General features: G+C 40.8%; 1 protein-coding gene across 2 annotated transcripts in view; it reads left to right on the top strand.

Annotated features, from left to right (window-relative positions):
- The window catches only part of Tmem255a (transmembrane protein 255A), a 66001-nt gene that overhangs the window by 4867 nt on the left and 47938 nt on the right, over positions 1-13196 (top strand). For both annotated transcript variants that reach the window (XM_010629577.3, XM_010629578.2), the window contains exons 2-4: positions 1705-1847; positions 10433-10495; positions 12553-12642. In XM_010629577.3, the coding sequence (XP_010627879.1) occupies positions 1705-1847; positions 10433-10495; positions 12553-12642 (296 nt within the window). The remainder of the gene's footprint in view (positions 1-1704; positions 1848-10432; positions 10496-12552; positions 12643-13196) is intronic.

The raw sequence follows: 13196 nt of genomic DNA, 5'->3' as shown, positions 1-13196 counted from the left end.
GAATCACTAGCTTTGCTCATCCAGCTTTCTGCCGTTCCGCTTGCCATTTGTATCCCCAATAGCCATCTCACAGAAAGGACCTGGTGTCCAAGATGTCTCTGGGCTTTTCCATCGTTCCCCACAGAGGCTGGACTCAGGTCTCCCTGGAGAAAAGCCTTATTTCCCAATTCTCTTTACCTATCTCTCAGGGTTAGACTGGTGCTTTGCTATGTGGGTGCCTAGATATGATCAAACTACATGTACATTTCTATGTGAAATAGTCTTAGAGTAGTACTGAATTAGAAGTAACCGTGATGAGTCACGTCCCTTACTTTATAGGCTGACATCAGGGGAGACCGCCAGCCCCTCCCACTTCCCTTGGAGGTGATCAGATGGGGAAGGCAAGATCCATGGTGGGGCTAACACAGGATGGAAGTCCTGACACTTTTCTTTCATACAGGAGGGACCATCTGCAGGGTGCTGCAAGGCCAAACATCGCCCCCATCACTACCAGGCCTCCTGGTTTTCTCTATTCCTCCCCTTCCTTCCTTTCCTCTCCCTGCCCTCCTAGTGGTGCAGTTTGGGTAGCTTCTGTCCCCTACTGATTCCTAAGACGGCAGCAAGGCCTCCCAGAACGACTGGGTCTAATGAAGAGACCCGGGGGATGTCTTTAAGGCCATAAATGACAGTCAAGCCACCTGGGTAGGTGACCCCATCCTAAGGCTCCCCACTTCTCCCCTCTCCTTGTTCTCCATACCTCCCCAGAGAATTGGGCTCTCAAGGCACTCTCCATTTGATTATCCTGACCACTCCAAGCTCAAGGAGGTAGCTCTCCCCTAGTATTTCTTATTGAAGAGCTCTTCCTCATGCCAGAAAAATGCCTGCAGAGTGTGGAGTGGTGCTCTATTCCTTTAAAAAAATTAAATTGAAAATTGAGCTGAGATACCATTTTTCTATCTGACTTAATAGGCCCGTTTTCAGGAAAAAATATTGGTTTGCGCTATCATGTCTGATAAGCTCTGAGTAGGAGAATGAGTTTCTCATCATTTATATTTATGTCACCCTCACATAAGCCTAAATGTGTATAAGTTATAATCCTTCCCATCTACCTCCCCCGATACATATCTTTGTGGACTAATGGCCTCCAAACACTTACTTTATTACACCCATTTGTTATGTGACAGATCTTGCCAGCACACCATTTTAAAGTTTACACATGAGGTGGCAAATATCAGAAGTAAATGAAAAAAATATCCCAGTACCTGGCTTGGTTCTGATATTTACACTAAAAATGAAATTTCCTATCTCTAGATTATGAAAAAAAAACTTCTTAGTTTCATAATGGCTCTAAAATGTATTTATTTAGTATCTCCACACAAACTCTTCCCATTCATCATATGCCTTATAATTTGGCCTAAAAACACTCTGTTAAGTGGGTATGACACATCTTTTATACAATGCCAAAAGCACAAATTTTTTTTGTTTTTATGTAACTGGTGAAATTTCTTCTGTTGTTTATTTTCAAACTGAAAACATTTTTATTATAAAAGAGGCACCCATGACTGCAAAAACAGAAGCTCCATATCTCCCCATAATTCCATTCCCTAGAGAGAACCTGCCAGTTGCCAGTAGGTGTAGGAAAGAAAACCCTTCCTAATAATTTTTTTACAGTTTCTTCTTTCCCTAGCTGATATGAGCAATTTCATTTTTTCTCTGTGCTTTCAGGTGCCTTCAATCGGAGGAAACGAAATTCCATCTATGTCACCGTGACTTTGCTTATTGTTTCCATGTTAATTCTCACGGTGGGTCTTGCTGCAACCACCAGGACCCAGAATGTGACTGTTGGAGGTTATTACCCAGGAGTTATTGTAAGTACAGAAGGCTTACGTACGACTCTGTAGCTTGCTGGCTGCAGAGATTCTGGCTCCACCTTGATGTTTTTCAATTCTGTTTGAGTTTGTAGTGTTTATTCAGATTTCCTCTTCGGGCTCTCTTTATTTATATAGAAAGGCAACTCTGGTCTTGTTAAGAAAAGAACTGCACTGAGACTCACAAGAATCTCAGTGCCATCCCTAACTAGAGTGATCTTCAACGAGTCATTTTATTTTTTTAGTACCTTGGCTTTCTGGTTTAAGAGATGTTCCTAACTAGCAGTGTTAACTTCAGGCTAAGGTCCTTTCTTTCTAGTCATCTGCTTTCCTATACATGGTAGAGGTCGTCTGACCTTACCTGAAATCCAAGGATCCTGGCAGTTTGACATCCTGTAACCAACAGCACTGATCTCCTAAATGCTCCTGTGTTCCTATCAGGAGAAAGGTGTGGGAGTTGCACTCCTAAAACATGTATATTTATTCATTGATTTAAAAGTGAGTGTTCATAAAACTTATACAAAAATGAAAATTCAAAAATTCGATGAAAATGAAATCATAATTTTTAACATTTCATAAAATGAACCAAAATGTTACAGGGTTGTATGCACTTAGTGTGAAGTTTGTCATTAAAGATAGTGGCTATAAATCCTTATTTCAAATGACCCAGTAAATCACTGGGGATACTTTTGGCTGGTTTCTTATTAGATATGATTAGATTGTCATTGGAGTCATCGTTTTGTTGTTGCTGAGTCTCCCAATGTGCCTGACAAAAAGTTCACCCTGGGATTTAGAAGTACTGACTCTGCCACTTTGCCATTTTCTTGCTGCTCACTTGTGTGTACATTATTAAGGTCATCTTCAATGTGTGACTTTCACAGGAGTCTCTCCAAGCCTCTTGTCCCTTTAGCTGGAACTACTTTAATTAAAACTGGATAATACAGTCCAGGTAAGACATAAAATGACCTGCCATCAACCCGTGCTGCATGGAACTCACCCTCTCTCCGAATGATAGCTCACTTGATCATCCAACATTTGCACTAATGGTGGATGCCAGCGATAGTCCATTTATTGAATATTAGTAACACTTAATTTCTTTTTCTTTTTCTAGATAGGGTCTCACTATGCAGTTTAGGTGGGCTTCGAACTCAGTACATATCCCAGTCTGGCCTCAAACTCACCGTGATCTTCTTCACTGCTGGGATGACAGATGTGTGCTACCACACCTGGCTTTTCTTATTTTAGATGAACAATAAATAGGAAACAGATGTTCTAATGGTTTCTTGTCATATTGCAGTTGTTTGTTTTACCCACACCTGGAGTGCATGCAATCCATTTTGGATATGGTTTAAATTCATTGGATTAAAAAAACTTCATTTGCCAGTCTGGGCAGCACAGGGAAACCCTATCTCAAAAACAAGAACAAAAACCACCCTCATTCAAGTTTATGGACACTGCTACTGAATCCAAAAACCTAACTCTGGAGGTTGGATCATGCTTTTAGTATTAACTAAATGGCTCCCCGGTTGTAATTTCTAAAGAACAGAAAGGAAGTTTCGGACAGTTCTGTCTTTCTATTAAGACAACAAAGAGCTAAGATTATTTGTTATTATTATTTTGTCCCCACCCCTCTCTCTTTTGAGAGAAGAGAGTTGGAGGAGTAAAGGGTAGAGAAGGAAATCAGAGACTATGCCTTTGACAAGCTAGCACTGTACATGATCAAGTCTAAAGTGTGCTTCTTGGTCACCAATTCTATTCCGTAGTCAGCCTCTTCAGTAGCCCTTGTGAAACTGGGCCCTGGTGTGGGCTGTCTGGGCTGTGTCAATCAAGAGCGGAAGGCTGCCTAGGGAAGTTCTTTTCTTAGCTTTTGGGCAGGAAGGGCACCCCTACCCCCAAGTCGGGGGCAGGTATCCCACAGACACCCGTTGGTGTTCAGTGCCCTCTGTTAAACATGTGATGTGAAAACACACCCAGTCCACTTCCTGTGGTGAGGCAAGAAAACCAGTAGTCAGCAGAATTGGGTTTATTTTTAAACACAAGCAAAGGAGCAGGGAGGAAAAGAGGGGTTAAGAGAGCAGTTTGGTGGCTTAGAGCAGCAATTTATAGGGTCTGTGTGACTTTGTGTGCTTCAGGTAGCTGCATTAGTGAAATATTTCTGACTGATGAGCAAATGCTCAAGCCAAGATTCAGTTTCTATGGGTGAGGGGAGGGTATTTTCCATGTCATTTAAGAGTACAAACTCCTATTCATGAACAGTGCCTGTGAACCTTCTCTGTAAAATACCTGACTGTGGGTGGCTAGGTTGGAATATGGTAACAAAGGAAGGAGGGCACATGATTGTTGCTACTCAAGTACCTGATGTTCAGCTAGCACTGAAAATTGAAGCAGAGGGGGCGTGTGTCTGTATGCATGGGTTTCACTGAAAGCTAGCATGGAAGTGTTAATAGGAGAGCCACCCTGAGTGGACAGTGTGCCTCTATGGTTTAACCTGTAGTTTTTTTTTCTCCTTATAGTTCCTATAGATTGTTTCTTTACAATTGGTTTAAATGAAAGAAAATGAAGGCGAGAAGACAGCAGATTGAAAAGATGAAAAATCCTTTTGAGTTTATAGGTCAGATCATGTTATAACAAATACAATTAGGACTCCTGTCTCTGAAACAGTAAACATCTGAGAATACAGATTTGTCTGGGAAGGAGTGCTTTCACTAAGTGGATAGCATGGCTGTTAGGGGTTACCACATAAACTCTAAGGCAATAGTTGTTCCCACCCAGGTGAGAATAAGAATGGCCCGGTGAACTTCTGAAAAAGGTAGATCTCTCCCACCCCAAGGAATTCTGACTCTGGGTGGGCCGTATGAATCTGAATTTTTTTTTTCATGAGCTAATCTTTGGTTGAAAAAGTAATACATGTTAAATCTACATTTTATTTGCTTTTGAGACAGGGTATTGCTATGTAGTTCAGGCTAGCCTTGAATTCACTATGTAGTACAGGCTAGCCTCAAATTTGAAGCACTCCTCCTACCTCACCCTCCCAAGTGCTGGGATTACAGACATGGGCCACCATACCGGCTATATCTACATTTTAAGAAGTATCCCAGGGGACTCTAATTTAGGTGCACCAGCAATCACCTGGATAAATAAAACATAAAAAATATGCTTAGCAATAAAACCAGAAGGAACATAACGTGCCATTTTAAGATTCTGTACTGTCAAATCAGTCCCTCTGAATATAAATTACCATTATAGAGATCTGCAAAAACATTTCAGGTTATTTGGAATTCTGATGTGTTGGACTCTGGTTAAACGTGTTAACAATACATGAGAATTTAAATTTTCAAAACAGACAAATTAGGGAGAAGTTATGCAATCGATTGTATAGACTTACTACACAATTCATTTAAATACTGAGCTCTCTGGCATTTAAAATATAATTAATTCAGTTTGCTTAACTCTGTGTCATATGAGCCTTTGCAGGATATTTCTATTTTGCCAAACCAGATGCCCTTGTACAGTAAGGTACATGTTTGCTACTCTAATTAAACTGGAAGGTCAAACTCTATATCATCATTCTAACACATGTAGGCACACATGCATCTTTAAAACATGTGCTACTCTGTACAGGTCAAACCTTAGCTTTTAAAAAATTAAAGCTGGCAAAGAAAGACAAACTGGCTTAAGATTTTTACTGTTCCTGAATGTTCAAGACATATTTCATTCCAGAAGAGTTCTGGTGAGTTTTCTACTTAGAAAGCCTAAAAATCCAAGAACCTTGGTTGTTGCACAAATCTGAAAACTTCAGGTGATTTTGCATGGATCTAAAAACAGTGGTGAGGGAAGTTGTTCCTTCCCTCCAAACTTCCTCTTACCTCAGATAGAGAACAAGGCCTCCAGATATGTTTCCCAAGCAATGCACAAGATGATCACTGGGGAAAGCCTTTCATCCTGGTATCCTCTCCTCCCATGTTGCACTGTTAGGATCCATAATGGCCTGAGTTTTCTTTCTCCTCCACTTCTTGGAGGGTAGGGTTCAGATGATTGAAAATCACTTCAGAATAAGAGTATGCTGTTAGAAGACAGAGAGAACAGGGATAATTCCAGTCAGGAATCTAGAAATCTTCTCTAGGCCACAGTGACTTCAGCTTTACATGTAAACATTCTTTCTTCTTATTGCAAATGTTTCTAAAATCTAAATTCCTTCTAAAATCTAAATTCCTAATTTAATGAGTACATTTTAAAGTTGAGACTTCAATCTTGATTTGCTGGATAAGACTTTTATAATGCCACCAGTTTCTAACTTCCATTGGCTCCCTGTTGCCTCCTTAGCCCGCCATTCAGAACGCTCAGCACATGCCCTCAGCCTGTTTTCTCATTAACTTCTCTTTTGCTAAGATTGTCACAGACCCCTGAACATGCCTTGGGTTTTTCTGCCTTGATGCAGTCATTTGTACCCCTCCCCAAACGTCCTCCCTGTGGTCTCTCTATCTAAACACATTCTGCTCCATTTTAACATACATACAGACACAGCAAGAACATTTCTCAGCCACTGGGGTTTACAGTGGTGTCTTACTATAGATTCCTCCTACTCATGGTTCTTGAAAAATTCTCATATTCTGCTTTGTGATATCGGTTGGCCCATATTCTTATTTAGCTTGGTTTATATGGGTTCATAGTCTCTTATCTGAATCACTGGGCCACATATGATTCAGAATTTAGACTATTTTTGTTTTTAGAAATATTTTACAGTACATATACCATATATTACCTACTACTCCAGCAGGGCCTTGAGAAGCACCTCATAATAAGATATCTTGATATTTCTGCAATGAAATGTGAAGTTTTACATGAAGTGGGATAATGATTATAAAGTAATATCACATCAGTTCAAGGTCAGGCTTTACTGCCAAGGTAGTTACCAGAAAACCCTTTTGGTTTTATGAGCTTTGTGAATTTCGGGATTATGGAAAGAGACTGTGAACATCGTTCTTGGTGTCAGATCCCACCCCAATCCTTGCCTCCAAACCACAGATCCAACACTGCCTGCCATAGAATAGGTGTCCAAATGATACTTACTAAATGAATAATCCTTCTGAGCCTCACTCCTGGGTGTCTGGGGCAGTGGATGAAAATAGGCAGAGATAATGAGGTCCAGTCCAAAAAGAGCCCTTGAATCTAACTTTGATTTCTAATTATTTGTCTTTTTTCCTCAAAAAGTGGGAGGAGGCCAAAAAGAAGTAAACTGGCTATTTGTTCAGGTAGTAGGGAATCATGATGGAGGTCCAAAGGTCAGAACATTACATGATTCCATGAAGTTCTTTTTTTTTTGGTACCGGAGTTCGAACTCAGGTCCTTTTGCTTATGAGGCAGGCATCAGAACCACTGAGCTAAATCCCCGGCCCTCCATGAAGTTCTTGATCAGGGACCAGAGAGCTGATATTTCTTAGGTCTCAGGAGGGAAAACAGTTGATTAGAAGCAGCTGCCCATTTTCAGGAAGCTCTGTTGGTTCCCTTCTTTATTTCCAACCCTTCAGCTCTATCCCAAGTAGCACTCCTCCATCCTTGCAGAGAACTTCTTCCCTAGGGGGCAATGATGAGGTCCTTGTTACTTGACGGTCACTAACACTGGCTGAAATGGCTGCTAGGTATGGCTGTAAGAACACCCCACAGGGATAGTTCTGGCCCTGCTATTAACTTTCTCCGAGAATAGGCGAGTCCTTATATTTCTGTAGTCTACCATTTTCTTGTTTAACACATTGGAATGATACTAACTTTGCCAAACTCCAGAATATTCCTTTGTCTAAAACAAAGAGCAAGTGCTTCTTTAATTTAAAAAGCTTCAAATAGAGTCTTTTTAGTGATCAGTGAGTTCATCAACTTGTCATTCGTTAAGTGAATTTTTCCAGCTATGACTCAATAGATACTATTTATCTGTCTACTGAGCTCTGCCTATCCTTTGAGCCACAGAAAAATGTCTCCTCCTCTTTGAAACCTTAAAGCATTTATTTAGCAGCCTACTTCATGCAAGACATGTCATTTAATTCTCACAGCAGCTCGATGTGGTAGAAGCTCTTATGATGCCCACAGATCAGGAAAGTGAAGCACAGAGGATAAAAGACCGGCCCAAGGCCACACAGTTTATAAGTAGCAGAGCGAGAGATATAACCCAGAATAAATTATTCTCCATTCCTATAGCACTTTGTTTTAACCTCCCCTGTGGTCTTTAACCCAGTCTGTTTCTCCCTCACAAAACTGTAAGCTCTCTTAGAGGGCAGGGGACATGTATTCTGATACATTTGACCTGAAGGTACTCAGTGAATGTTGGAAAACTGAATAGACTGGAATGGAATGGAGTGGGGCGGAAGTGGGGTAGGGAAACTGGATGAAGTAATTGGATGGCCTGGTATTTCCTCTTCTGGAGTATGTCTTTCTAGTCAGTTCCACAAGGGCTAGCCCACTTCTTCCAGTCACTGCCATCAGTTATTTGAAATCATCAGAAATAGCTAGTGCCTTTGCTTCCTGTGTTAGGGGAAAAGTGCTGTTGGGGTACAGGAGACATTCTGTGAATATCTGTGGAAGCTAATGAACTGTTTGGTAAAAGACTTATTTTCCATGTAAGAGACTGCATATGAATTTCTACACATGCCCACAAGTGGCCCAGAGTGTCCTAAGCACAGACTATTCATGGAATTCCTCCTGAATAATAAAAGCTGTGGCACATACTGGAGGGAGAGATAAGACAGAACAGAGAAACTCTCTTGTTGTGAAATAGAGTAAATGATGATAAGATTTTCCAGCTCAAATTGAGGTGGAGTTGTTCAAAAGTTAAATGTCTTTAAAATAGTAATAATAATATTTTGAGCAAAGTAATGTTTACTGAGTAATTACAGTGTCCCAGGCACTGTGCAAAGTTCTTTAAATGTATCATCTTGGTTAATCTTCACAAAAGCCCTATATGCTAGCCACTTCTAAGGTCCCTGCTTTATAGAAGAGAACATAGGTTTAGAGAGGTTAATCACTCTGATTAAGGTTGCACAGACAAGTAAAGAGCAGGGGTTGGAAGCCAGGTTAGTGTGATAACCAGATTTTAATTAGTTCACCTTATAGCAACACATTTTAATTCGATTTGAAATAAAATCAGGTGAGAGACAGACATAGTTGAAATAATGAATGAAGATCTTCTTAGTAGATTTTGGATGGCATGGGATATAGCTTCATGAACTTCAGCCTCTGTGTCCCAAGAGTGATTGTTGGCTGAGTGGCTGGCTCTGCAGAGGAGTCCTTGGAAATTTGCATTGATTCTTGCCTTTCATCCTCTTTTGTTGTTATTGCTGTTTTCTTCGTGTGTGTGTGTGTGTGTGTGTGTGTGTGTGTGTACATATTGGGGACTGAATCCAGAGCCTTGCACATGCTAGGCAAGTGTTCTACCAGTCAGCTACATTTCTACCCTTTAACTTAATTGTATTTTAGTTTGACAGAGAGTCTCACTAAGTTGCCTAGGCTGACCTGGAACTTGCCATCCTCCTTCAGCCTCCCGAATAGCTGGTATCACAGGCAGGCACCACGTAGTCCAGCCATTCTCTTTCATTTTTAGGGTCCTACATTGCTCCACCCAATCCAGCCCTAGGGTTCATCAGATATTTAAGCCTGGATATAAGGTTTTCAGCCTTGGACTGAAGTGAGTTGAGGAAAGCTGCTGATAGAAAACTAGACTCTCAGTGAGGCTAAAGAGAAATGTAACAACATCGCTGAATTTGTGTTAAGATTTATTGATCCATTCTCACCACTTTTTACTCTTCCATTTTCATCTCCATCAATAGCTATTGGTTAGTGATCATTTTTAGTTGAGACTGGCAGACTCAATGCACTAATGGCAAAACCGAGAGGACAGTGAAATCTGCTCTACTGAGCCACATTCACAGCCACTTAGACAGGGAAATTGTTTTTCAGGGTTTTACACTGCCATTTCTGTCCACCCTTTAATGAATGTTTTCTGTCCATAAATGAAGCAGAGATGGAAGAAGAGGTGAATAACAAAAATTGCAATGGGTCAACCACAAATACAGGCTTTCAGAAAAGTTTTCTTTATTTTATTTTTTTTAGAGTGGGTTAAGGTGCTTGCTGATTTCTAAAGTACTTCCTGAGTTTGATTAGATGTATCAAAAATTGCTATTGCAAACTTGTATTCTGTAACCCATGCATCAGAGAGGGAGGTCCTTTTCAAAAACAGATAAAGATCAGAATATAATGTGTGCTTTTCACCATTATATTCTTCTTACTGACTCACCAGTCTCATGTTAGGCAATGGATATTGAAATTGAAATTGACAAGCTCCAGAAAGCAATAGTTGACCTGTACTTTTAGTTTTTGAGCATATGAGGTTTTTTTCAAGGTATGATTCATTGCTACAAAGGAAAATTGTCAAATGATGAGCAAAAATACTTTTACTGCATTTGTGTAAGTAACTACACATGGTTTAGCATTCCTACTCCAGTTCTTTTCATCGTCTGAGTCACATCCAGGAGCTGGAATGCTTGTGTTGTCAGGCTGACTATCTTTCCACATTCCATGTTTGCCATGTTGCCTTGCAGCTCGGCTTTGGATCATTCCTTGGAATCATCGGATCAAACCTTGTTGAGAACAAGAGGCAGATGGTAAGTTTTTATCTCCACAGAGTCAAGTTCTTTATCTGAAAAAGCTCAACATTTATGTGGATAAGTAACAGAGCTCTTAAGTTTCCCAGAATTTGGCCATGGAAGAAATTGCTACTTTGCATTTTTTGCTAAGCCTCCAGGGAATTTGTTTTACAGCAAGGGTGCAGTATGGGACTTTCATCTTGCCTGATGCTTCCTTACTGGCCTAGACAGTCTCCTAAGGCCATGGGGATAGAATATTCTGGATGTTGCCCTTTGCTTTCCTCCTCACTCCCAAAGGAGTGCTCCAGCCTGTCCAGTCAGATTGTTGACCTTGCCTGGAATTTCTATGCTTCTGTGATTTCCATTACTGCAGCCCTGAATTATTGGTGAGACTCTGTCTTTCTGGGAAGTGTTGGCAGAAGATTTTTGCCTTTTAGATTACAACGTAGGGGACTTTGATTAAGATAACAAATGTACTTGGGATTCAAAAAAATAAATAAATAAAATTGTGAAGGCAACCTTAAGTAGCCCCATTACCCATAGTTCAAAGCAAAATATGTCCTAAGGTTGAAGGGAAAATTGAACATATTAAAAAGATGAAGCCTATACATTTCAACTATCCTAAAGGGGTCCCCCAAGGACAAGCTGTTGTATTTTCCTGGTTCATTCTGAGCTTTCCTGGAGGGGAAGGGTAGAAGGTACGGACTAAATTGCAAGCAGATTGCAGTTTTAGAGACTTGTAAATCAAGAACCCTGGTGAGAGGTCAGATGGTGGACTGTTTAGGCTTTCCAACTACAAGTCTCTATGGCATCCAGACTCTGATAATGGGGTCTATTTAACAGCAAGTTTAATCAGATAATGTAATAGCTCCAGGGACACAGAACTCTAACCATATGTTTTCTTTCAGCAATATGGGGAATCATCCTCAGGGGAGTTCTAATAGTTTTCTTCTTCCATTTCACCTGGACTCCCCCCAACCCCTTACCCCTGCCAGTTGTGTTTGCATTTTGATCTTAAATTATTCAGAATAATGGGGGAGTTTTAATTGTAGGACTGATCATAGCATAGCTAATAATGCCAACTTCATGACATCGTTCATCCATTATTTAGCAATTCTCTGTAGTGCTGTTAAGTAAGATTTATGGAGAGAGGTTTCTGAACAACTCCCAAAGGAGATTAAATATTTCCTCCTAGCCTGTTGAAGTGGGAGAACCCTAGGGTGGCCTTGACTTTGATTTCTTCCTTCTCCTTGGAGAGTAGCTGGATGCCATGTTCTTTCCTCCTCTTTCCCTCAAGAAAATTTAAGAAAGATGATGATGATGGGGTCAGGTAGCAAACACCTTGGAACACCTGTGTCCCCATACACTGGGTTGTAGTATCACTTTTGTAATAGATTAGGAAAATTTCCTGTTATGTGACATGGTTAGAGAATAGGGAATTTTGGTTCAAGCAAACACATTTTTGTACCTGAAAGTTTCCATATGTACCACACAAGATTTACCCTTTTTAGAAACTTCAACCCTTGTAAAATGTCCCTGATATTTAAGTCTTCATAAGCTAAATGTTCCATTTTATTTCACTGATGAAGAAAGCCATATAGGATTGGTCAGGGCCTCAGAATCAGCCTTGTCTTCATCATTATCTGCTATGCTACTAGCAGTGGGAAGAAGTGCAGAGGCTGCTGGAATAGAAGTTGGTAGGCACCAGGCTCCTGTAGATTAGATGGAGATCCTAGGCACACCACTTGGCTTCAGTATGCCTTCATTTCCACATAGACAAAATATGGGGTTAGACTACGTGATTTCAAAGGGCCAACATTTTTTTTTCTGAGACTGAGGATGGAAGGGCTACCCAAATTCTTAGCTTTCCTTGCAATTTTTTAAAGTGCTTCATTTGTTCCCTCCCTCATCATCAACCACCACTCCTGTTCATTCTGCATGACTGAAAAGAGTTTTCCCAATGGAGGTGGCAGCCAAAGCTCTGCTTTGGCTGGCCATCTCTTGGGATCACTTAGTCTCCAGAAGTAGCAAGAGTAGAAGATTAACAGACACTCTTATTTTGTTTCCCCCTGCAGCTGGTGGCTTCCATTGTGTTTATCAGCTTTGGTGTGATTGCAGCTTTCTGTTGTGCCATAGTTGATGGGGTCTTTGCTGCCAGACACATTGTAAGTATTATTAGCTCTGGACTGAAGTAAATCTGCAGTACAGCAAGGCTCTGTTGAATATGTTCTGGATACTCAGTGCTGCACTGAGCGCTCTGAGTGGTACACGTGAGAGAAAATACAGGGTCTCTTTTCTGAAGAGCTGACAGGATGTGAACATGGTTGGATGCACAGGCATCTAGAATACTGGGTCTTAGCTGGAGGTACAAATCCAGGTTCCATAATGGTCTACATTAGACTGCAGTGGTCAGGGAAGGCTTCTCAGTGGTAGTAGGACTAGAGTTAGACCTTTGACATGGAAGATTTGGAAAGGGAAAACCATGGACCTGGGAGCCAGAGGAATAGCTTGGTCCTAGAGTTGTGGGTAGGGAGAGAGCAACAGGAAGCCATATGACTTCCTGAGGGCATTGAAGGTTTTTATGGATGACTTTCCCTTCAACAACAGCAAGAGCGTATCAAGGGGACAGAGTCACATTTTCTCATTTGTCCAAGCTTTGCTGTTCCTACAATAGTAGTAATGTGATTGGGGATATGAAGAAAGCCCAAAACCAAAACCC

This window comes from Fukomys damarensis, unplaced genomic scaffold (assembly GCF_012274545.1).
Source record: "Fukomys damarensis isolate Sample0158 unplaced genomic scaffold, DMR_v1.0_HiC HiC_scaffold_39, whole genome shotgun sequence".
NCBI lineage: Eukaryota > Metazoa > Chordata > Mammalia > Rodentia > Bathyergidae > Fukomys > Fukomys damarensis.
The sequence above is the reverse complement of the archived record's forward strand: the minus strand, read 5'-3'. Positions and strand labels throughout refer to the sequence as shown.